The sequence below is a fragment of the Strongylocentrotus purpuratus genome, unplaced genomic scaffold (genome assembly GCF_000002235.5).
Source record: "Strongylocentrotus purpuratus isolate Spur 01 unplaced genomic scaffold, Spur_5.0 spur5_scaffold_20, whole genome shotgun sequence".
Classification (NCBI taxonomy): Eukaryota; Metazoa; Echinodermata; class Echinoidea; order Camarodonta; family Strongylocentrotidae; genus Strongylocentrotus; species Strongylocentrotus purpuratus.
Genome location: NW_022145606.1, coordinates 44,130,293 through 44,154,667, shown reverse-complemented (window position 1 = coordinate 44,154,667; position 24,375 = coordinate 44,130,293). Strand labels below are relative to the sequence as shown.

General features: G+C 39.5%; 1 protein-coding gene across 1 annotated transcript; it reads left to right on the top strand.

Annotated features, from left to right (window-relative positions):
• Nucleotides 1-285: 285 nt before the first annotated feature.
• Nucleotides 286-24,061, top strand: LOC105440984 (ankyrin-1-like). Its single transcript, XM_030993980.1, has 7 exons — nucleotides 286-392; nucleotides 845-981; nucleotides 1,574-1,735; nucleotides 20,067-21,614; nucleotides 22,073-22,210; nucleotides 22,778-23,055; nucleotides 24,032-24,061. The coding sequence occupies exons 1-7, from the start codon at nucleotides 286-288 to the stop codon at nucleotides 24,059-24,061; spliced, it is 2,400 nt and encodes a 799-aa protein (XP_030849840.1).
• The last annotated feature ends 314 nt before the right edge of the window (nucleotides 24,062-24,375 follow it).

Below are 24,375 nucleotides of genomic sequence, written 5' to 3'. Positions count from 1 at the left end.
GGCAGTGGTGCTGATGATGGTGGTGGAGGTAGTGATGGGGGTGGCACTAGTGCTGATGATGGTGATGGAGGTAGTGATGGTGGTGGCAGTGGTGCTGATGATGGTGGTGGAGGTGGTGATGGTGGTGGCAGTGATGCTGATGATGGTGATGGAGGTAGTGATGGTGGTGGGAGTGGTGCTGATGATGGTGATGGAGGTGGTGATGGTGGTGGGAGTGGTGCTGATGATGGTGGTGGAGGTAGTGATGGGGTGGGAGTGGTGCTGATGTTGGTGATGGACTTAGTGATGGTGGAGGCAGTGGTGCTGATGATGGTGATAGAGGTAGTGATATTGGTGGCAGTGATGCTGATGATGGTGATGGAGGTAGTGATGGGGGTGGGAGTGGTGCTGATGTTGGTGATGGAGGTAGTGATGGTGGTGGGAGTGGTGCTGATGATGGTGGTGGAGGTAGTGATGGTGGTGGGAGTGGTGCTGATGATGGTGATGGAGGTAGTGATGGGGGTGGGAGTGGTGCTGATGTTGGTGATGGACTTAGTGATGGTGGTGGCAGTGGTGCTGATGATGGTGATAGAGGTAGTGATATTGGTGGCAGTGATGCTGATGATGGTGATGGAGGTAGTGATATTGGTGGCAGTGATGCTGATGATGGTGGTGGAGGTAGTGATGGTGGTGGCAGTGGTGCTGATGATGGTGGTGGAGGTAGTGATGGTGGTGGCACTGGTGCTGATGATGGTGATGGAGGTAGTGATGGTGGTGGCAGTGGTGCTGATGATGGTGGTGGAGGTGGTGATGGTGGTGGCAGTGATGCTGATGATGGTGATGGAGGTAGTGATGGTGGTGGCAGTGGTGCTGATGATAATGGTGGAGGTAGTGGCAGTGGTGCTGATGATGGTGGTGGTGGAGGTAGTGATGGAGGTGGCAGTGGGGCTGATGATGGTGGTGGAGGTAGTGATTGGGGTGGCAGTGGTGCTGATGATGGTGGTGGAGGTAGTGATGGTGGTGGCAGTGGTGCTGATGATGGTGGTGGAGGTAGTGATGGTGGTGGCAGTGGTGCTGATGATGGTGGTGGAGGTAGTGATGGGGGTGGCACTAGTGCTGATGATGGTGATGGAGGTAGTGATGGTGGTGGCAGTGGTGCTGATGATGGTGGTGGAGGTGGTGATGGTGGTGGCAGTGATGCTGATGATGGTGATGGAGGTAGTGATGGTGGTGGGAGTGTGCTGATGATGGTGATGGAGGTGGTGATGGTGGTGGGAGTGGTTCTGATGATGGTGGTGGAGGTAGTGATGGTGGTGGGAGTAGTCCTGATGATGGTGATGGAGGTAGTGATGGGGTGGGAGTGGTGCTGATGTTGGTGATGGACTTAGTGATGGTGGAGGCAGTGGTGCTGATGATGGTGATAGAGGTAGTGATATTGGTGGCAGTGATGCTGATGATGGTGATGGAGGTAGTGATGGGGGTGGGAGTGGTGCTGATGTTGGTGATGGAGGTAGTGATGGTGGTGGGAGTGGTGCTGATGATGGTGGTGGAGGTAGTGATGGTGGTGGGAGTGGTGCTGATGATGGTGATGGAGGTAGTGATGGGGGTGGGAGTGGTGCTGATGTTGGTGATGGACTTAGTGATGGTGGTGGCAGTGGTGCTGATGATGGTGATAGAGGTAGTGATATTGGTGGCAGTGATGCTGATGATGGTGATGGAGGTAGTGATATTGGTGGCAGTGATGCTGATGATGGTGGTGGAGGTAGTGATGGTGGTGGCAGTGGTGCTGATGATGGTGATGAAGGTAGTGATGGTGGTGGCAGTGGTGCTGATGATGGTGATGGAGGTAGTGATAGTGGTGGCAGTGGTGCTGATGATGGTGATGGAGGTAGTGATGGTAGTGGCAGTGGTGCTGATGATGGTGGTGGAGGTAGTGATGTGGTGGGAGTGTTGCTGATGATGGTGATGGAGGTAGTGATAGTGGTGGCAGTGGTGCTGATGATGGTGATGGAGGTAGTGATGTGGTGGGAGTGTTGCTGATGATGGTGATAGACTTAGTGATGAAGGTGGCCAGACGTGGATCAGGGGAGGGGGGGGGATTGTGACCAAAAATGTACCTTCTTTTTTTTTGGTCCAAGGGAGAGGGGTGTCGAGCGAAATATTCAAATTTCTTGGGGCAATTTTTTTTTTTTTTTTTTTAATTAGTGCTCAGTTGATGCACACCATTTCTTTTTAGATGACAATAATTTTATGACGAGGCAGGAAGGGACTCTTTAAAAGAGTCTAATTAATTGCTATAACTCTTAATCTTGTAAACATACAGTGTAAACTGTGCCTACGTGATACCAACGGAATACAGGTGTTCTACAATATTTACTTGTATATTTTGAAGGATGTAATACGAGGGAGCGTAGCGACCGAGTAAGAAGATTTTAGCATTTGTATTATCCAAACGATGCACTCTTGTGCCCTCCAGAGCCTAAAAGTGTGTTGCAGTGTTAAGCCAGTATTTGTTATACATTTTTGTTGTTTCACTTTTTCAAATTTTCCGGGGGACGATCCCTTAAAAAAACTGAGAGGGGACGTATCATCGTCCCCCTGGAATCGCCGCCTCTGGATGGAGGTAGTGATAATAAAATTCAAACGTGGTTTATTTCTAATTCGATCCCAGTGCAAAATGTTGCTCAAATGACATGATTTTCCGGGGTTGTATTTTGTATGCCCCCCCCCCCAAAAAAAAAAAAATGTATTCGCTCATTACACCACCGACTTCACCCACCCACCAACTCGCTTATTATATCTCTCGTTCTCTCTCTCTCTCTCTCTCTCTCTCTGGATGAATTGAAATAATTTTCTTTCTGTAAACAAATGTAAAAATACAAATGAATGACCCCACTCGCAACAATGAAACCCGTCAGAAATACATATCAATATGAATATCAAACTATGCGTGCGATCATGCGAGGCATTAGGGTACGTTAATGCTCAATTTTGAAAGCAGAATGAGCGATTTGAAACGCTCATCATAAACGCCCATCGTAATCACAGTTCCACGGTGTACTGTTTATTCTCACTTCTCTGGCTCCTCCAGGCATGATTCTGGCTCTGCAGCTGGATTCGCAAACCTGCATTGCGCTGTCTGCGTATGCTACGTTGACACCATTTAAACGCGTTTACAAATGATTGTGCGTTTATGCTTCCCCAGAATCGCTGATTTTGCAGAATCGCCGATCCAAAACGCACCTTTTAGTGAGTTTACGATCGGCGACTACGATCGCCGTTTTTCGGTGATTCTACAAAAATGAGAAAGGACGCAACCGTGTTTTGAACTAAACGCGTAACAAATGCCTCATTCTGGCCAGATAAAGTTGAGCATAAACGTACCCTTAAATTACACAACTTGATTGCGTTCAACTGAATTCCCAACGCTGTGTGTTATTACTTCCTCCTATACTATACAAGTCGTGCTGTTATGAATGGGGAGTCGACATTTGAGAACTTTTCCACCTTCTCAACTCAAGCAAGTTTTATTGGATTTGGCAAAGTAGGTGTTATCAAGTTAATGCAATCAGAGCCGGACAGTCAAGAATTCTGCTGGAATTGTTATTCAACTGATTCGTATTTAAAGTCTCGCCATTGTCGCAGTTTACACCAATTTGAGCACGCATGTACTAAGGACTATATCGTTAGACTTGTTAACCAGCAGTTTGAAAAGAATTATTCCTCAATCCCTATATGCAGCATAAGAACTCGTCGTGCACTAAACTAAAGGGGGCGAATGACGTCATCTACATGCACTTAAAAGCCCATATAGATTGTACACATGATGTGAGTATAGTTTATACATTTTCATATTTTGGCTGAAAGATAAATTATTTGTATCCAGAGGTCTGGAATTAGACTGAGTAAAGTAAAATAATTATAATAAACACATGAAGAAAAATAAATAATTATAATAATAATAACAAAGATGATAATGATAATAATAAGTTAAAGAGATGCATGCACTTCAAGCACAAGCTTACGCTGCAGCTCTTCTGCATTTGCTATGTAAATCGTTCCCAACATTTTGTTTAATAAATTGTGTTATTTGTATTATTATCTTGGTCATTATTATCATTATTATTATTATTATTATTATTATAAGAACTTTTTTCTTCTTGTGCCTCTAAGGAGGTGGTTATTTACCTTCAAACATCAAAATAAAGTTGTAACAACAAATATAATGTTATCGATTGAAATCACATATTTTCTCAACTATACAATATTATGCTACTTTTCATTTATGGTGCTTTGAACAGTTTCTCTGGCAACCTTTGGTCTGGCTTTTTAGCTCCTGATTTACAAAAATTCTGATTTTTATTTCTCTTTCAAATACGTATTTTGGTTTGAAACGGTTTTCATGAAATCCATATTTATTCCGGACGACTAACATTTTGTATATACACCAGAATGCGATCGTTGTTACAATGCCTATCTTTCTGTCACTATTAATCTTAAGTAAACAAGAGATATCCATGCATCCATCAATATATATTTGTATTTGTAAGCGCTATGGTACTTATTGTTTTTAGCGCTCCTAAATATTCGATATTATTATTATTATTATTATTAAAAGAGTACTTCACAAAATGTTTGATATGATCAAAGAATTTTTGTATTCTGTTCACATTCGATAAAGACGTGCACTATTTCCTCTATGACATGGGGACAGTTTATTTCGTTCACTAATCCCCATTAATTTGTGTAAAGATTATTTCTGACATGTAGTATATTGTAAAGCAATTTAAAAATTGAACTCCCTTTTCCCTTGTATACGTTAAATTCCTTTTGAACACGGAAGACCAGCCAATACTTCTTTGTAAAGTATATTTTCCCAAAAGAGACAGCATCTGTTGGTGATTGTATGTTTAAAAGATATCATATTGTAGAAACGTTTGCTGCTTATGTCACTGTCATTAATAAGTAAAGACAATCTCCCAAATTTAATATAAGGTATTCAAAGAGAGCGTGTATAACATACTGATTCAGTTTCTCTATTTGTAAGATCACTGAACCATATCTTTGGAATAGCTTTCTTTAATTTAGTATAATTGAATACAGGTCTTTGCTTGCTTTTCCTTGTTTCAAGGCGTACTGACAGGTCTTTGATAGACAAAACATGTCCTTCTTCAAAAAGGTCATTTAGATAAATTATTTAACAACTAAACCAATCTGCGTAAAACAAAGACTTCGTATTTAAAACAATATTTTTGTTATGCCATATTTAATATTTGCTTATCACAAAATGTATTTTGTACAGAATAATTTTCACTACAAGTATAACCTTTCACATAATTCCAGGTCTGTAATATTTCTAGATACAAATCAGGAGGTTGCCATGTCTGGACATCGAATAATTTATGTTATATACCTCACTTAAGAAATCCAGCCATCTGATTGGTCGAATTGCATTCATAAACTTCAACTGTTCCTGTAAAATTCTCGGTAACCATGCATAAAACATTTCAATATTTTTAATAACCATGGTTATTAAAAACAGTTGGTCAGCCTCCATGGTTACCCCATAGGTTTACATGTTAAAAAATGGTTTGAGCGATGGAGGATGCCGTATGTGTGCGAAGGATTGGTCGGTAATTTCAATACAATTGAATCTCGATCGATCTTACCGACAATTTTATCTTGCATTGTTGACATGAAGACGAAAATAAACTTCCAAAAACAAAAAAACAACATCTGCCGATAGATCTTGATCTAAGTTCGTGCCAATATGCATTGCAAAAGTAAAAGAAGAGTCCGTATATGGAGCTTTTGCGAAGCATTCATCACACGCGAAGCCGGTTTCAATCCATTTTAATGTATATATTGGAGAAAACTGCCATGCATGTTAACGGCGGGCCATAGCCGAGTGGTCTAAGCGTTGGTTTTCGGTACACCTCTTGTTGTACGCAAGGGTTCGAATCCCGTCTTCGACAAAATGATAAATATTTTTCATTTTTCATTTTTTAGTCTATTTTTTTTTCGGCATATAAAAGTATTAATGACTGCTTTAATATTCGAGAAATAGTTGTTTTCATACGCTCTCGGGAAGGTTACAATTGGGCTATTCCCCTCGGCAAGCCTCGGGGAATAGCACAATTCTAACCTTCCCTTGAGCGTAATAAAACAACTATTTCTCTCAAAGCAGTCATTAATACTATACTCATAGTTACAGTTTAACAGAAGACTTACGCCACCGAGCAAATCAAACCAATAATTACCCTTATCTTTCCATAGACCTTTACTGTCATCCACTAATGTACCAAAGCCATCTTAAACGAAAACTCTTTATCTGTTTCTCAGTGTGAACTACATGTAACCCCCCCCCCCCCCCCCCTTGGCTATAATCTTGAGTAAGGGTGTACCTTTTTACCTTGTCGATTTTGGATTTTCAAATGAAATTGACTATTTATTTGTTCACTTTCTGCAGACACTTTGGCAGAATCGTGTCTACCATCATTAAGTGAACTATTTGACTCAAAAGGTAATACAAAGTTTTGGGAAATTTTGAAAATTAGGTGGATAGAGATTCTTTACAATTTTGATAAGTTTGGATGCCCCTGTGGATGTATTATTAGCACTAGAAAATTTAAAAAGTGAATATAACAATTTACCGGTGCTCCCGGTAGATTTTGATGAATTTCAAATAGCACACACGGCCGTACAATGGTAGCTGCGACCATGAAAATCTCAGAATATGTAGTTGTGATAAATAGTTTCCAAACGGGAATAGCTATATTGGACGATTTTAGTCAACAAACATTGTTTGATAGCTTAATTAATATCTTGACCTTGAGAAGGAGCTATACAACATAAAGAGTTTATTATTTACAATTTCATTACTTTAGACTCGATTTCAACCGCGGCAACGATCACTGAATATAGTAGGATCGCATATGCTTCCAATATGTTCATTTGCACCAAATTCATGACCCATAACAAAACTTTGTATTACCTTCAAAGCATTTGATTTAACAAATATTGTGAGGTTTCTGCTTCTATTGGAATGAAAGCATGTCCAGGCATAGTCCAATTCCCTCTTGTTCTCCCCTCTCTCCCTCTCTCTCTCTCTCTATCTCTGTCTCTATCTCTCTATCTCTCTATCTCTCTATCTCTCTCTCACATACACACACCCTTCTCTCTCACACTGTCTTTCATGCCCATGCACACCCCATGCATACTCCTCTAATATTCCCATGCTAGATGTATGATTTGCGATCAACCATAATGCCTTCTCCGTCTCACTAGGCAAGATATATGTATTGTATTGTCTGGTTGCCTGCCTACCGTTAAAGGCAAATCCCCTCATATAATAGTTTTATTTTCAAATGGAACAGACCCCTCACACAAAGCAACAAACGCATGCTCTCATGATTCCAGATCTTTGAGCAAGTTTGATATGTGTTTTCTTTTTTTCCTTGATCGAACAACTGACTTTTTAATCTTTATTTGTTACTGCGTTTACCTATATGTCCGTTTTATTCTCCTAACTGGACTTTGATCAGTGAATATTTTCAGATATTCCTCTTCTTTTTTTTAATGCACTGTTTTATATTGCTTATAGTCTACTTGGTGTACTTGTTTTTATCTTTCATTTGTAATAGTATATATGTGTGACTCAATTTTAAGCCGACCCAATTCGTTTACATTTAACGGCCTTGACTCTTTAAACGGAGTGGACAGTGACCTACATCCTCAGTCAAATTACTATTCATGTGATGAGTTCAATGGATTCATAGATGCAAAAGATAAGGTTTCTCAGAATTTTTCCTGTATTCATTTTAATTGTCGAAGTCTCGTCAAGAACTTTGATATATTTTCCCTGTTTTTAAGTGACATTCATCATAATTTCACTATTATAGGACTAACAGAAACATGGTTTAAGCCTGAAGATTCATTGAGTTTGTACAACATTGATAACTATGATTTGATTGTGAATAATAGATCTCAAAGAATAGGAGGTGGTGTGGGAATGTTTATTCAAACAGATCTGAAATATAATCAAAGAAACGACTTCACTTTTATGTCTGACAGTTTTGAATCTTTATTTCTTGAATTTCCTGAATTTGACAATGTTTTATGTACATGTACAGCTCGTTATTGTGTAGTGGGCGTGGCTTTCAGGCCTCCTGCAAGTTCGATTGAAGATTTTTTACAAAAACTTACGGGGATATTAGAGAAAATTAGTCGTGAACATAAATCTTGCTTTTTGCTTGGTGATTTTAATATTGACCTTGCATCGGTTACCAACCGTAGCATTACAGATCGATTTTTAGATACCCTTTACACTTTCTCTGTGTTACCATTGATACAAGCACCAACTCGCATATCTCGCCATAAAGCATCACTCTTAGACAATATTCTTACCAATGCTGATGCCGGTTGTGAATCAGGTATATTATTAAGTGATTTAAGTGACCACCTACCTGTCTTTACTTTTACCAATGTTCTTTTGAAATTGAGTGAAAACATAGATTTACCTGTAAACAAGCGTGTCTTTAATGATGCGAATTTTTTGAAGTTCAGTCAAAGTTTAAGTGAACTAGATTGGCATGATTGTATACAAATTGAAGATTCTAATGTTAACTACAACAGCTTCATTTCAGTGTTCATGGCTTTATACAATGAATGTTTTCCTTTTACCACCATACGCAAAAAAAAAACTTTAAAAAACCATGGTATACTACTTACCTAAAAAAAAATTCCAATAAAAGACTCAGGCTTTATAGAAAATACTTAAAGAAACCTACTAATGAAAATAAAAACCAATACAATTCGTATAGAAATATTGTTACTAGGGAAATCCGCAAAGCAAAGACAAATTACTATAATCAGAGATTTAAAAATTTGAATGGTAACATGTCAGGGACATGGAAAGTGATAAATAACCTATTGAGAAAGAAAAACAAAACAAAAATTCCTGAATTCAAAAAGGATGGTGAGACCATTGATGATGAAGCTGTTGCAGAAGGTTTCAATGATTACTTTGTTCATGTAGCACCAAGAATGCTCAGTGAAGTAAACAATGTAGCCCAGCCTACTTGTTCCCCGACTGTTCATATTGTAAACAACTCCCATTCTTTTTTCTGTAAACCTATACATGAAAGTGAAATTATAAATATTGTAGACAAAATGAAAGGTGGTACAAGTCCAGGATATGATAATGTTCACATATCTGTAGTTAAGAAAATTATTCACTTGATTAGTAAACCCTTATGTGCAATATTTAATGTTTCTATTAACAATGGAATATTCCCTGACAAGTTAAAAGTTGCGAAGGTTATTCCAATATTTAAGAAGGGTCAATCTAATCTGTATTCAAATTATCGGCCAATTTCTCTCCTTCCTATATTCTCAAAGATTCTTGAGAAATGCATGTACAATCGACTTATCACTTTCATTGAAAGATTTCAGTTGCTTTTCAGTAATCAATTTGGCTTCAGGTCAAAACACTCAACCTCTTCTGCTCTCATTGAATTTATTCATACTATCACAAGAGCTATGGATGCTAAAGATATATCTATCGGTGTGTTTTTGGATCTTTCAAAGGCCTTTGATTGTTTAAATCATAAAATATTATTAGCAAAACTATTCTGTTTAGGCATCAGAGGTATCCCTTTGAAATGGTGTCAGAGCTATTTAGATGACCGAAAGCAATTCACTGTTTACAATAAAAACCAATCTGATATGCAAAAAATCTCATGCGGAATTCCGCAAGGGTCGATTCTAGGCCCTCTACTTTTTCTAATATATATAAATGATATTCATAAATGTTCTTCCAAACTTAGTTATGTCCTCTTTGCAGATGACACTACAATTTCTTTATCAAACAAAGATAAAGCAACCCTTATTCAAACTTTAGACCATGAACTAGAACATGTCGCCCATTGGCTCAAACTTAACAAGCTACTACTTAATACAAACAAAACTCACATGATGATTTTCACCAAAAGAAATATTGATATTTCCAACTATAAGGTATATCTAAATGGCTCTGAAATCACAATAGTATCCAACACAAAATTTCTAGGAATTCAAATTGATGACAAATTGCGTTGGCATGACCATGTACATTACATATGTACAACAATTTCACGAAATATTGGTGTAATGAACAAACTAAACTATCTGCCTACAAATATTTTGTTATCTCTTTACTACACACTCATTTACCCTTTTCTTATATATTGCAATATTGTCTGGGCCTCAGCTTCTCAAGTAAAAATGTTGAGAGTATATATAGATTGCAAAAAAGAGCAGTGAGGATAATTTGTAAAATGCCTTTCCTTGCCTCCACTAAACCTTTATTTACTCAATTAAAAATCTTGAATGTATTCGATTTGTATAAATTAAGACTGGCCATTTTTATGTTCTCTTGTCAGAGACAGATCTTGCCCTTACCCCTGACTCGCTATGTTTCCATTTACTCTTAAATCCACTCCCACTGTACTCGTTCAAATGCAGACTTTCACATCCCATATGCAAGAACTTCAGTTTCTCAAAAGACAATTTACTATGCAGGTCCCAAACTATGGAATGCATTGCCACCTTATCTAATATCTGCATGTTCTCTGAATGTTTTCAAGAGACAATACAAAGAAAGGCTTCTACAATCTTATCCACATTGAGTCACCTGTTGTTTGTTGTTTATGTCAATGTTAATTGTTATATCCCTGGTTTGTATGGGTTTTTTCTTTTTATAATTGTTATTTCTATTTTCTATTTTGTATGTACTATTATTCTGCTTGGGTCTAATTTCATCCTATGTATTAACTTTACTTCTCATCTTGCCTTTCTCTCCTTCAATTTTCCTTCCTCTTCCCCCCCCCTCTCTCTCTCTCTCTCTCTCTATCTATCTCCCTCTCTTGTTTCTCTGTGACCCAGCTGTAGCTGTATATGTATTCTCTCCCTCCTGTTGTTGTACATGCAACAGTATACAATGCAATTTATTTTATTCTAAGAGGTCGAATTCACAAGATCTTTGAGTAGATCTTTAATCTGTCCCTCAATTTATGTTATTTGTGTTGTCATCTAATGATTTTGCTATGTCCATCTTTTTATATTTGTTATACATGTATGCGTTTATTCGCAATTCTATGTGTCTGTTTTTTATATTGAGTGAAAAAATTATTTGAAAAATTTGAATAGATGAACCATAAATCAAAGCCAAACTTTAGTTCTTATTAAACTTCCAAATAACATATTATGGAGGTATTTTTCTTTATTTTTTTTTAACCGTTCAATAACATAACATTTCTAGTCGGTGTCATCTGTCACCTTCAGTTCAATTTTTTATGATTATGCATTGATAACATGACTAATATTAGTAGTGTAGACCAAAGTGTACATCAGGCTTCATAAGAAATCTTTCTTTACTGACTCTGATAAAATACCAACCACAGAAGATAACTGCAGTGAAAAAAAGGTTGATCCCTCATGTAGACCCACTCCAACATGAAAACTTTCATATCTCTGTTCCTTAAAGCCTCACTGTACTACTTTTAACTACTTGCTCCCTCTACATAGAAAAAATGCCTAAGAGGTGCCTTTTGGTCTCCCATGATCCCCCTTTCCTGATATTTATTTTATTTTTATTTATTGAAATATATTTATTCGGGATAACAAGAATGAGATATACATTGTAGATATAAGATCTGTTTAACATCATGGTCCGGAACAGGATAAAAATGTAGTACACGGAAATATAAATAATGAATATCACCAGAGCTCACAAGCAAAGGTAAGAACAGTATAAAACTAACATATAAGAATAATACGCATTAAAAGTAGTAAAAAGCACAAAACAAAAAACAAAAACGACAATAATTGAAATTAACAGCGGAAAAAACATCAAATCACTTTATTAAAAGGCATTAAAATATCACCAAAAAATAGAAGAGGAGAAAAGATATAAGGAAACTGGTAAAGAGTAAAGGAGTAAAAAGGTAAATAAAGAAAGAGGGGAGAAGTAAATGGAGAGAGAGAAAGAGAGAGAGAGAGAGAGAGAGAGGGAGAGAGAGAAAGAAATAAGCCATGTCAAGAGCAGTAAATGAATCGGCATTGTATCACACAGGTTAAAAAAATTGTCCATGTACATACGTTTAAAAACATCGATAGATTTAGCATTTTGACAAGCAGAAGGTAAACTATTCCAGATTTTACCACCAGCGTATATAAAACAATTCTTAAAGCATTCAATATTAAGCTTGGGTAAAACAACATTCAAGACCGATAACAAAACTTTGTATTACCTTCAAAGCAATTGATTTAACAACTGTTAGCAGAAACCTCACAATATTTGGAAAAATCACAGTGATTCTTCCAAATATTGTGAGGTTTCTGCTTTTATTGGAATGAAAGCATAGTCCCATCCCCTCTTGTTCTCCCCTCTCTCCCTCTCTCTCTCTCTCTCTCACGCTCTCTCTCTCTCTCTCTCACGCTTTCTATCTCTCTCTCTCTCCCTCCCCCCTCTCTCCCTCCCTCTCTCACACTCTCTCTCACTTTCTCTCTCTCTCTCTCATGCTCTCTCTCCCTCCCCCTCTCTCCCTCTCCCCCTCTCTCCCTCTCTCTCTCTCACGCTCTCTCTCACTTTCTCTCTCTCTCTCTCTCTCTCTCTCTCGCTCTATCTCTCTTTCTCTTTCTTTTGTTCTCTCTCTGTCTTTCTCTCCCATATATATCTTTCTACCCTATTCCCCTTTTACTCCCCCTTCTCTTTCCTGCTTTCTCTCTCTCTCTCTCTCTCTCCCTCTCCCCTTTTTCTCAGTCTTGCTTCTTCTCTATCTCACTCTCCCTGTTTTCTCTCTCTCTCTCTCTCTCTCTCTTTTCCCCTCTCTCTCTCTATCTCTCTCTCACATACACGCACACACCTACTATGACTTTCACACTGTCTTTCATGCCAATGCTCACCCTCTCTCATACGCTCTCCAGTTCCATAAGCACTGCAATAAACATAATGCCTTCTCCGTCTCACTAGGCAAGAGATATGTATTCAATTGTCTGGCTGCCTGGCTACCATTAAAGGCAAAGCCCCTCATATAATAGTTTCATTTTAATATGGAACAGGCCCCCAATACAAAAAGTAACAAACGCACGACTCTAGCTCTTTGAGAATATTCATGTATGAACCATCAATAAAAGCCAAACTTCTAAATTACATATTATGGAGGTAATTGTCTTTATTTTTTACCCGTTCAATAACAAAACGTTCCTAGTCGGTGTCATCTGTTACCTTCAGTTCAATTGTCATGATTATGCATTGATAACATGACTAATATTAGTAGTGTAGACCAAAGTGTACAGCAGGCATCATAAGAAATCTTCCTTTACTGACTCTGATAAAACACCAACCACAGTAGATAACTGCAGGGAAGAAAAGATTGATCCCTGATGTAGACCTTCTCCAATATTAAAACATTAAGAGTACTCACTTTCAAATCTCTGTTCCTTAAAGGCATCGTTTAACAATGATAACTCTGAGATGCATTTCTCTACGTGTTATCAGTGTCTGTGATATGGTGTAATATTGAAGCCCTGAAAATATGACCTCCAAAATGATTATGAAGTGCCTCAAAAAAATTAAAAATCTTTGAGTGACCGGTTTTACCATACTCATTTTCCCCAGTAAACTGTAGTGTTGAAAAAAACCGTTAGGAAAACGAAAAATGAAATTTCGATTTCCAATCATATATATCTTGATAATCAGACAGGCGATCGGCTTGTATTAAAAGTCATGGGATTCCTGACTGACCTAAAGGTTTATAATTATGATTGCAGCATGAGCTGAATCCAGGATTTGGTTTAAAAATCTGAGGCAATATTACCGAGTCACTTTAAGTCTTTATGATGGCCCACTCGCTTTACTGCAATTCATGCGTGCCAATGCTTTCTTTATCTCCTTCTATGATATCCCTGAATCTGGACCATCTACTTTATTAGCATTCACAATACCATCCCAAACATGAAGAAAGAGGAACAAGAGAGAAAAAAATCAAGAGAATAAGGAACGATGGAGATTTCGTGGAAAGGGAGACTGAGTAACATCCACGACTTCTCAGACAAACATGTACCATATACAAACGTCGACTGCAGGCTATCAAAGTGTTGAAAAGGGTAACAGTCTCTTTTAATCTCAAATGATGCTGCATCCAATCTTCTTCTCCTTATAGGGGTTTGTCACGCCAGGGAGGGGAATCCCCGTCAGAAGGTAGTCATTGCCAACAATCTGCTCAAAGTAGTTCAATGGTATGTAGAAAGAGAGAGAGAGAGAGAGAGAGAGATAGCGAGACAAAAAGAAAAAAGAGAAAGATAGAAACATATATGTTGCTTGGAAATTGTTATGACATTTCATTCAATCTTTCAATAATCTGTTTCTCTTGTAATAATGTTCTACTTTTTTTAAAAACCAACTTAGGTATAATATCATAGTGAAGTGTAAAAAAATTAAAAGGGCTATATAGATTTCTAAACGATTTATGATTGATGATATCGTTATGAATTATCATTATGGTCATCAAGTTCATCATTCATTATCATCGTTGATGGTTATTATTAGATATTATATATGAACATAATTAAACAAACAAATGTACACAAATAAATGTCTTGTCTTTCACTAAAAGCAAACATTGTGACTCTTCTGGGGGTAGTGCCCCTATAATGAAGGATTGAGCGCTCTAGAAAAATATAACTGAAATACACAGGGGCAATGAAAATCTTCACGAAGATTAAACCATGAGTACGATCATGCAAGGCATTGCTACGTTTCTTTTAGCTACACAACTTGATCGCGTTCAACTGGAATTCATGACGCTGTATGTTATTATTTCATTGTAGGCTCTACATGTCCTGCTGTTAGGAACGTGGAGTCGACATTTTAGAATTTTCCTACTCAACTCATGCAAGTTTGATCGGATTTGGCAAATTCAGTCCAAGCAGAACCGGACAGTCAATAATTTGGCTTGAATTTTTTTTTTTTTTAGTTAGACTCATGTTTAAAGTCTCGCCATTATCGCAGTTTACACCAATTTCAGCACGTATACACTGCTGTACTAAATCTTACCACACGGACTGCTTGTAAGGGCTATATTGTTAGACATGTTAACCAGTAGTTTGTAGTTCATTACTCCTCAATTATTATTACATCGAAACAACTCGTCGTTCATATAAACTAAAGGCAAGTGAATGATACCAGTGATATGCACTGAAGGCCTATACTGCTTGATTATGCATTTTTTTTTTTTTTTTTTTTTTTTTAGGTGACAATACTTTTATAACGAGGCAGGAAGGTATTCTTTAAAAGAGTCTGATCTATTTCTATAACTCTTAATCTTGTAAACATACAGTGTAAACTGTGCCTACGTGATACCAATGGAATACAGGTGTTTTACAATATTTACTTGTATATTTTGAAGGATGTTATGCGAGGGAGCGAGGCGACCGAGCGAGAAGATTTTAGCATTTGTATTATCCAAACGCCACACTCTTGTGCCCTCCAGAGCCTAAAAGTGTGTTGCGGTGTTAAAGGTACTATGTCCCTTTTGCAGCCAACCTCAAATTCTGTAGAACTTTGCAGGAATTATAAATATGTCATGTATGTCCTATCTGTGAAATTTAAACGTAAGCAGTGTCCTCATATTCATATTATGCAAGAAAACCCGTTTACTTGCTAGACTTCACTGTCAGACACTATTAAGTGACTGACTGGCTTTTTTTCTTCTTTGGTAATAACATACATGAAAAGAGTTGTAAAGGGTACATGAGCATTTGTCTACATCAATAACCCACTTCTTGTGATGGCCAAGATTAAACTGATTTAATCTTTGCGCAGCATAAAACGTATGACCATTCGGTACAATTGTCTTAAAATCTAGACTATTACTTTTGGGCTCTATAGCCCTAAAGTCGATTTGACAACTAATAGTCGTTATTTTTCCACTTGAAGACATTTTCAAGCCCCACCTTTTTAGGGAAGTTCTAAATTAGTATTATCTTTCAAATGTAGTTGGAATTTAACTTTTTCATCTTTTTGGCATGCAAATGGGACATATTACCTTTAAGTCAGTATTTGCTTCACATTATTGTTGTTGCACTATAGCGATAAAAAAATCCAAACGTGGTTTATTTCTAATTCGATCCCAGTGCAAAATGTTGCTGAAATGTCATGATTCTCCGGGGTTTTATTTTGTATGCCCCAAACAAATGTATTCGCTCATTACGCCACCGACTTCACCCACCCACCAACTCGCTTATATTATCTCTCGTTCTCTATCTCTCTCTCTGTCTGGATGAATTGAAATAATTTTCTTTCTGTAAACAAATGTAAAAAAATACAAATGAATGACCCCACTCGCAACAATGAAACCCGTCAGAAATACATATCAATATGAATATCAAACTATGCGTGCGATCATGCGAGGCATTAGGGTACGTTAATGCTCAATTTTGAAGGCAGAATGAGCGATTTGAAAAGGCTCATCGTAAACGCCCATCGTAATCACAGTTCCACGGTGTACTGTTTATGCTCACTTCTCTGGCTCCTCCAGGCATGATTCTGGCTCTGCAGCTCGATTCGCAAACCTGCACTGCGCTGTCTGCGTATGCTACGTTGACACCATTTAAACGCGTTTACAAATGATTGTGCGTTTATGCTTCCCCAGAATCGCCGATCCAAAACGCACCTTTTTGTGAGTTTACGATCGGCGAATACGATCGCCGTTTTTCGGTGATTCTACAAAAATGAGAAAGGACGCAACCGTGTTTTGAACTAAACGCGTAACAAATGCCTCATTCTGGCCAGATAAAGTTGAGCATAAACAGCCCTTACAATTACACAACTTGATCGCGTTCAACTGGAATTCCCAACGCTGTGTGTTATTACTTCCTCGTAGGCTCTACATGTCCTGCTGTTATGAATGGGGAGTCGACATTTGAGAACTTTCCCACCTTCTCAAATCAAGCAAGTTTTATCAGATTTGGCAAAGTAGGTGTTATCAAGTTAATGCAATCAGAGCGGACAGTCAAGAATTCGGCTGGAATTGTTATTTAACTGATTCGTATTTAAAGTCTCGCCATTATCGCAGTTTACACCAATTTGAGCACGCATGCAAGGACTATATCTTTAGACTTGTTAACCAGCAGTATGAAAAGAATTATTCCTCAATCATTATATGCAGCGAATCAACTCGTCGTGCAATTAAGTAAAGGCGGTGAATGACGTCATCTACCTGTACTTAAAAGCCGGGAAATCCTATATTTATAGTTTCATTACATTAGACTTGATTTGAACCGCGACAACGATCACTGAATATTGTAGGATCGCATATGCTTCCAATATGTTCATTTGCACCAAATTCATGACCGACAACAAAACTTTGTATTACCTTCAAAGCATTTGATACATCAACTGTTAGCAGAAACCTCACAATATTGGGAAGAATCACAGTGATTCTTCCCAATATTGTGAGGTTTCTGCTTCTATTGGAATGAAAGCATGTCCAGGCATAGTCCCATTCCCTCTTGTTCTCCCCTCTCTCCCTCTCTCTCTCTCTCTCACGCTCTCTCTCTCTCTCTCTCTCTCTCTCTATCTCTCTTTCTCTTTCTTTTGTTCTCTCTCTGTCTTTCTCTCCTATATATATCTTTCTACCCTATCCCTCTTTTACTCCCCCTTCTCTTTCCTGCCTTCTCTATCTCTCTCTCTCTCTCCCTCTCCCCTTTCTCTCAGTCTTGCTTCTTCTCTATCTCACTCTCCCTGTCCTCTCTCTCTCTCTCTCTCTCTCTCTCTTTCCCTCTCTCTCTATCTCTCTCTCTCACATACACACACACACCTAATCTGACTCTCACACTGTCTTTAATGCCCATGCTCACCCTCTCTCATACGCTCTCCAGTTCCATACGTACTCCTCTAATTTTCCCATGTCAAATGCATGATTTGCAATAAACATAATGCATTCTCCGTCTCACTAGGCAAGAGATATGTGTTCAATTGTTTGGTTGCCTGCCTACCATTAAAAGCAAATCCCCTAATATAATAGTTCATTTTCATATGGAACAGACCAGTAGCGTACACGGGATTTTTCAACGGGGGAGGGGGTTTAACATTTTAAATCGGGCAGAAAATTTCTCAACGACTCAGCCAGCCGCTGAATAAGCGGGGGGGGGGGGGGGTAAAAGGACATTTTTCTCCAAATTACACACATTTTAAAAAAATGAAGGGGGGTTAACCCCCCCCCCCTCCCCCCACCCCGCTGCAACACGCCTTGAACAGACCCCTCACACAAAGCCTTGACGGTACGGTTCAGCCATCAAAACTTAGTCACCTGCATACAACAGACTTCATACAAAATCTTTCTTGACTGTTTCTGATAAAACATCAACCACAGTAAATAACAGCAGGGGAGAAAAGATCAATCCCTGATGTAGACCCACTCCAACATGAAAACTTTCAAATCTCTGTACCTAAAGCCTCACTGTACTACTTGCTCCCTCTATATAGAAAAACGGTGCCTGTTGGTCCCCCATGATCCCCCTTTCCTGATGTTAATTGATAACCACCTGCCTGTGACCATGCTAATCTCTCCTGGCCAAACTAGTGCAGAGGGGATATAAGTCTTTATGATGGCCCACTCGCTTTACTGCAATGCAATCGTGCCAATGCTTTCTTTATCTCCTTCATAGGGGTTAGTCACGCCAGGGAGGGGTATCCGGTCAGAAGGCATTGTTGCATTTATTTTAGTTACACAACTTGATCACGTTCCGTCACCTTCACCCCTCTCATTCACTATTGCTCCCTCGCACCTGCGTACTGATAGGGGGTTAGGGGTCTTTGGGGCAGTTCCCCCAAAATGAAATTCAAACGTGGTTTATTTCAATTTCGATACCAGTGATTTACAAATATTGCTGAAATGGCATGATTTTCCCCTGACATTCCGGGGGCTCATCTGATCGTAATGTAATGCCTAAAACCCCTGACCTTCTGGAAGCTCCGCCCCTGGACCCCACTCCAATTAGTGGCCTGCATGCCAGTGTCACAAATAAGGAATCAAAATATTCTCATCTGAGCGTAAATAAATGCCTAAAACCCCTGAGCTTCCGGGGGCTCTGCCCCCTGGATGCTCATCTGACCTTAATAAATGCCTAAAAGCTTCATGGGGCTCCGCCGGGGCTTTACCTCTGAACCCTACGCCAATTTACGCTCCACTTTTCTTTGCTTTGCTCTACCTGATCGTAAATACTTTAGCCCTCCCCCCCCCCCTCCTTCGAAAAACGTTCCCAGGGCCTGCGTAACATGTAAGAGTGGTGGTGATGCGGATTTTGTTCTGCCCCCCCCCCCTTCCAAACAAACAAAAAAAACCAAAAAACGTTTTTGCTCATTACGCCACTGCTCCCTCGTCCCTCGCATTTCGTCCCCCGGTCATGAAAAGAAATCGCCGTCCCTGCATGTATATGTGCAATGTAAATGTACTGTATAGGGCAATTCTCACAGGTATTAGCATTATCAGTCCATGGGCCCAAAACTTTAATGGCTCCACCCTCGTACTGAGATGTTTGTCTAAATAGTGGATAAAGCGTTAAGATGAAGGGCACCGAATTCAAATGTTGTACGAGACCGTGAATGGCTTTTCTTGGATTACAAAGCTAGTGAAAACTTTTTGAAGCGATAGGAGGGAGTGCCTTACTTAACTTGTACGTCACCCTATAGGATAAACGCTTTTGCATAAACCTCATAAAATGAAACAAAAACATGACGACGAATAATGATTATCATAACATTCAGAGAAGCCATCTTTTCATGGCTTCAGTGATTTCAAAATATGAGAATCCCGTTAATTTGCAAAACGAAAATCTGTATTAAATACGTCTGTAATTCATTGCTATTTCTCGATTTTATACTACCAATCATCTCTTTGATCTGCAGGACCATGTTTATACATTTTCCTTCATCCTTTATTGTCCTGGTTCATTCAAATGTAAATAGTTAATTATTTTAGAGCGGTAAGCTCCTATGTCAACTTTCTCCCCAATATTTGTTTTCCTTTTTATTCAATATATAGTGAGAGAGAATACACATACCGATAGAGAAGACAGAATGGACATGGCGCTTTCTAAAGCGGTAAAGGAAGGCGATCTTGTAAAGACAAGGTCTATTCTAGAAGACGAGACAGGTGATACCAAGCTAGTAATGCTATGCAGTGTGGATCCCGATGGAAAGACACCCCTTCATATCGCTTCAGAAAAAGGGCATATCGACCTCGTGAAATATATGACTGATTTGGGGGCGGATCTAGAAAAACGAAGTAGAAGCGGCGACGCCCCTCTTCACTATGCGTCTCGGAGAGGTCACCAGATTGTTGCTCAATATCTCATCGGTGAGGGAGCAGATACCAATATTGGTGATAGCAATGGCTATACACCTCTCTATGTTGCTTCGGAGAAGGGCCATTTTGGTGTTGTTGAATGTCTGGTGGATTCAGGAGCAGATGTAAACAAAGTATCATGTGATGACAACGACTCGCCCCTTCATGCTGCATCAAAATATGGTCATCTGAACGTTGTAAAATATCTTATCACTCACAGAGCAGAAATAAAATTAAAGGGATGCGAAGGTAAAACTTCTCTTAGTACTGCGGCTTCATGTGGTCATCTTGATGTAGTAAAATACCTCTTAACTAAAGGTGCAGATATTAACATGGGTGATAACAACAAACACACACCCCTTTGCGCGGCATCAAAAGAGGGTCATCTTCATGTTGTTGAATGTCTAGTGAATGCAGAAGCTGATGTGAATCGAGCAACTGAGCAAGGCAGGACACCTCTTCATACGGCGTCACAAGCAGGTCATGTAGACATTGTAAAATATCTAATTTCTCAAGGCTCGAACCCGAATTCGCTTGATAACAATGGTGAAACACCCCTTTGCATTGCCTCACAAAAGGGTCTTCTTCATGTTGTTGAATGTCTAGTGAATTCAGAAGCTGATGTGAATCGAGCAACTGAGCAATTGGGCAGAACACCTCTTCATACGGCGTCATATGCAGGTCATGTAGACATTGTAAAATATCTAATTTCTCAAGGATCGAATCCGAATTCGTTTGATAACGATGGTTGTACACCCCTGTACTTTGCCTCTCAAGAGGGTCATGTAGACATGGTAAAATATCTAATTTCTCAAGGCGCGAACCCGAATTCGGTTGATAACGATGGTTATACACCCCTGAACTTTGCCTCATACAAGGGTCATCTTCCTGTTGTTGAATGTCTAGTGAATGCAGAAGCTGATGTGAATCGAGCAACTGAGCAAGGCAGGACACCTCTTCATACGGCGTCACAAGCAGGTCATGTAGACATTGTAAAATATCTAATTTCTCAAGGCGCGAACCCGAATTCGGTTGATAACAATGGTGAAACACCCCTTTGCATTGCCTCACAAAAGGGTCATCTTCATGTTGTTGAATGTCTAGTGAATTCAGAAGCTGATGTGAATCGAGCAACTGAGCAATTAGGAAGAACACCTCTTCATACGGCGTCATATGCAGGTCATGTAGACATTGTAAAATATCTAATTTCTCAAGGAGCGAATCCGAATTCGTTTGATAACGATGGTTGTACACCCTGTACTTTGCCTCTCAAGAGGATCATGTAGACATGGTAAAATATCTAATTTCTCAAGGCGCGAACCCGAATTCGGTTGATAACGATGGTGATACACCCCTTTGCATTGCCTCACGAAAGAGGCATCTTCATGTTGTTGAATGTCTAGTGAATTCAGAAGCTGATGTGAATCGAGCAACTGAGCAATTAGGCAGAACACCTCTTCATACGGCGTCATATGCAGGTCATGTAGACATTGTAAAATATCTAATTTCTCAAGGATCGAATCCGAATTCGTTTGATAACGATGGTTGTACACCCCTGTACTTTGCCTCTCAAGAGGGTCATGTAGACATGGTAAAATATCTAATTTCTCAAGGCGCGAACCCGAATTCGGTTGATAACGACGGTTATACACCCCTGAACTTTGCCTCATACAAGGGCCATCTTCCTGTTGTTGAATGTCTAGTGAATGCAGAAGCTGATGTGAATCGAGCAACTGAGCAAGGCAGGACACCTCTTCATACGGCGTCACAAGCAGGTCATGTAGACATTGTAAAATATCTAATTTCTCAAGGCGCGAACCCGAATTCGGTTGATAACAATGGTGAAACACCCCTTTGCATTGACTCACAAAAGGGTCATCTTCATGTTGTTGAATGTCTTGTGAATTCAGAAGCTGATGTGAATCGAGCAACTGAGCAATTAGGCAGAACACCTCTTCATACGGCGTCATATACAGGTCATGTAGACATTGTAAAATATCAAATTTCTCAAGGAGCGAATCCGAATTCGTTTGATAACGATGGTTGTACACCCCTGTACTTTGCCTCTCAAGAGGGTCATGTAGACATTGTAAAATATCTAACTTCTCAAGGCGCGAACCCGAATTCGTTTGATAACGAATGCGTAACACCCCTGTACATTGCTTCACAAGAGGGTCATCTTCATGTTGTTGAATGTCTTGTGAATGCAGGAGCTGATATGAAGAGAGCAACGGAGCAAGGCCAGAAGCCTCTTCATACGGCGTCATATGCAGGTCATGTAGACATTGTAAAATATCTAATTTCTCAAGGCGCGAACCCGAATTCGATTGATAACGAATGCGTAACACCCCTGCACATGGCCTCAATAAAGGGTCATCTTCATGTTGTTGAATGTCTTGTGAATGCAGGAGCTGATATGAAGAGAGCAACGGAGCAAGGCCACAAGCCTCTTCATATGGCGTCATATGCAGGTCATGTAGACATTGTAAAATATCTAATTTCTCAAGGCGCGAACCCGAATTTGGTTGATAACAATGTTGAAACACCCCTGCACATGGCGTCACACAAGGGCCATCTTCATGTTGTCGAATGTCTAGTGAATGCAGAAGCTAATGTGAAGATAGCAACTGACCAATTACGCAGGACACCTCTTCATATGGCGTCATATGCAGGTCATGTAGACATTGTAAAATATCTAATTTCTCAAGGCGCGAACCCAAATACGTGCGATAACGATGGTTGTACACCCCTGTACTATGCCTCACAAGAGGGTCATCTTCATGTTGTCGAATGTCTAGTGAATGCAGGAGCTAATGTGAAGATAACAACTGAGCAATTACGCAGTACACCTCTTTATACAGCGTCATATGCAGGTCATGTGGACATTGTAAAATATCTAATTTCTCGAGGCGCGAACCCGAATACGTGCGATAACGATGGTGAAACACCCTTGTACATTGCCTCACAAGAGGGTTATGTAGGCATTGTAAAATATTTAATTTCTCAAGGCGCGAACCCGAATTCGGTTAATAACGATGGTGAAACACCCCTGTACATTGCCTCAGAAGAGGGTTATGGAGGCATTGTAAAATATCTAATTTCTCAAGGCGCGAACCCGAATTCGGTTGATAACGATGGTTATACACCCCTGTACATTGCCTCACAAGAGGGCCATCTTCATGTTGTTGAATGTCTAGTGAATGCAAAAGCTGATGTGAAGGTAGCAAATGAGCAAGGCAGGACACCTCTTCATACGGCGTCATATGCAGGTCATGTAGATATTGTAAAATATCTAATTTCTCAAGGCGCGAACCCGAATTCGGTTGATAACAATGGTGAAACACCCCTGTACTTTGCCTCACGAAAGGGTCATCTTCATGTTGTTGAATGTCTAGTTAATGCAGAAGCTGATGTGAATCGAGCAACTGAGCAAGGCAGGACACCTCTTCATACGGCGTCACAAGCAGGTCATGTAGACATTGTAAAATATCTAATTTCTCAAAGCGCGAACCCGAATTCGGTTGATAACGATGGTTGTACATCCCTGTACTTTGCCTCTCGAGAGGGTCATGTAGACATTGTAAAATATCTAATTTCTCAAGGCGCGAACCCGAATTCGGTTAATAACAATGGTGAAACACCCCTGTACTTTGCCTCACAAGAGGGTCATCTTCATGTTGTTGAATGTCTAGTGAATACAGGAGCTGATGTGAAGAGAGCAAACGAGCGAGGCAGGACACCCCTTTATATGGCGTCACATGCAGGTCATGTGGAAATTGTAGAGTACCTAACTTCTCAAGGCGCGAACCCGAATTCGTTTGATAACGATTGCGTAACACCCCTGTACACTGCTTCACAAGAGGGTCATCTTCATGTTGTTGAATGTCTAGTGAATGCAGGAGCTGATATGAAGAGAGCAACGGAGCAAGGCCACAAGCCTCTTCATATGGCGTCATATGTAGGTCATGTAGACATTGTAAAATATCTAATTTCTCAAGGCGCGAAC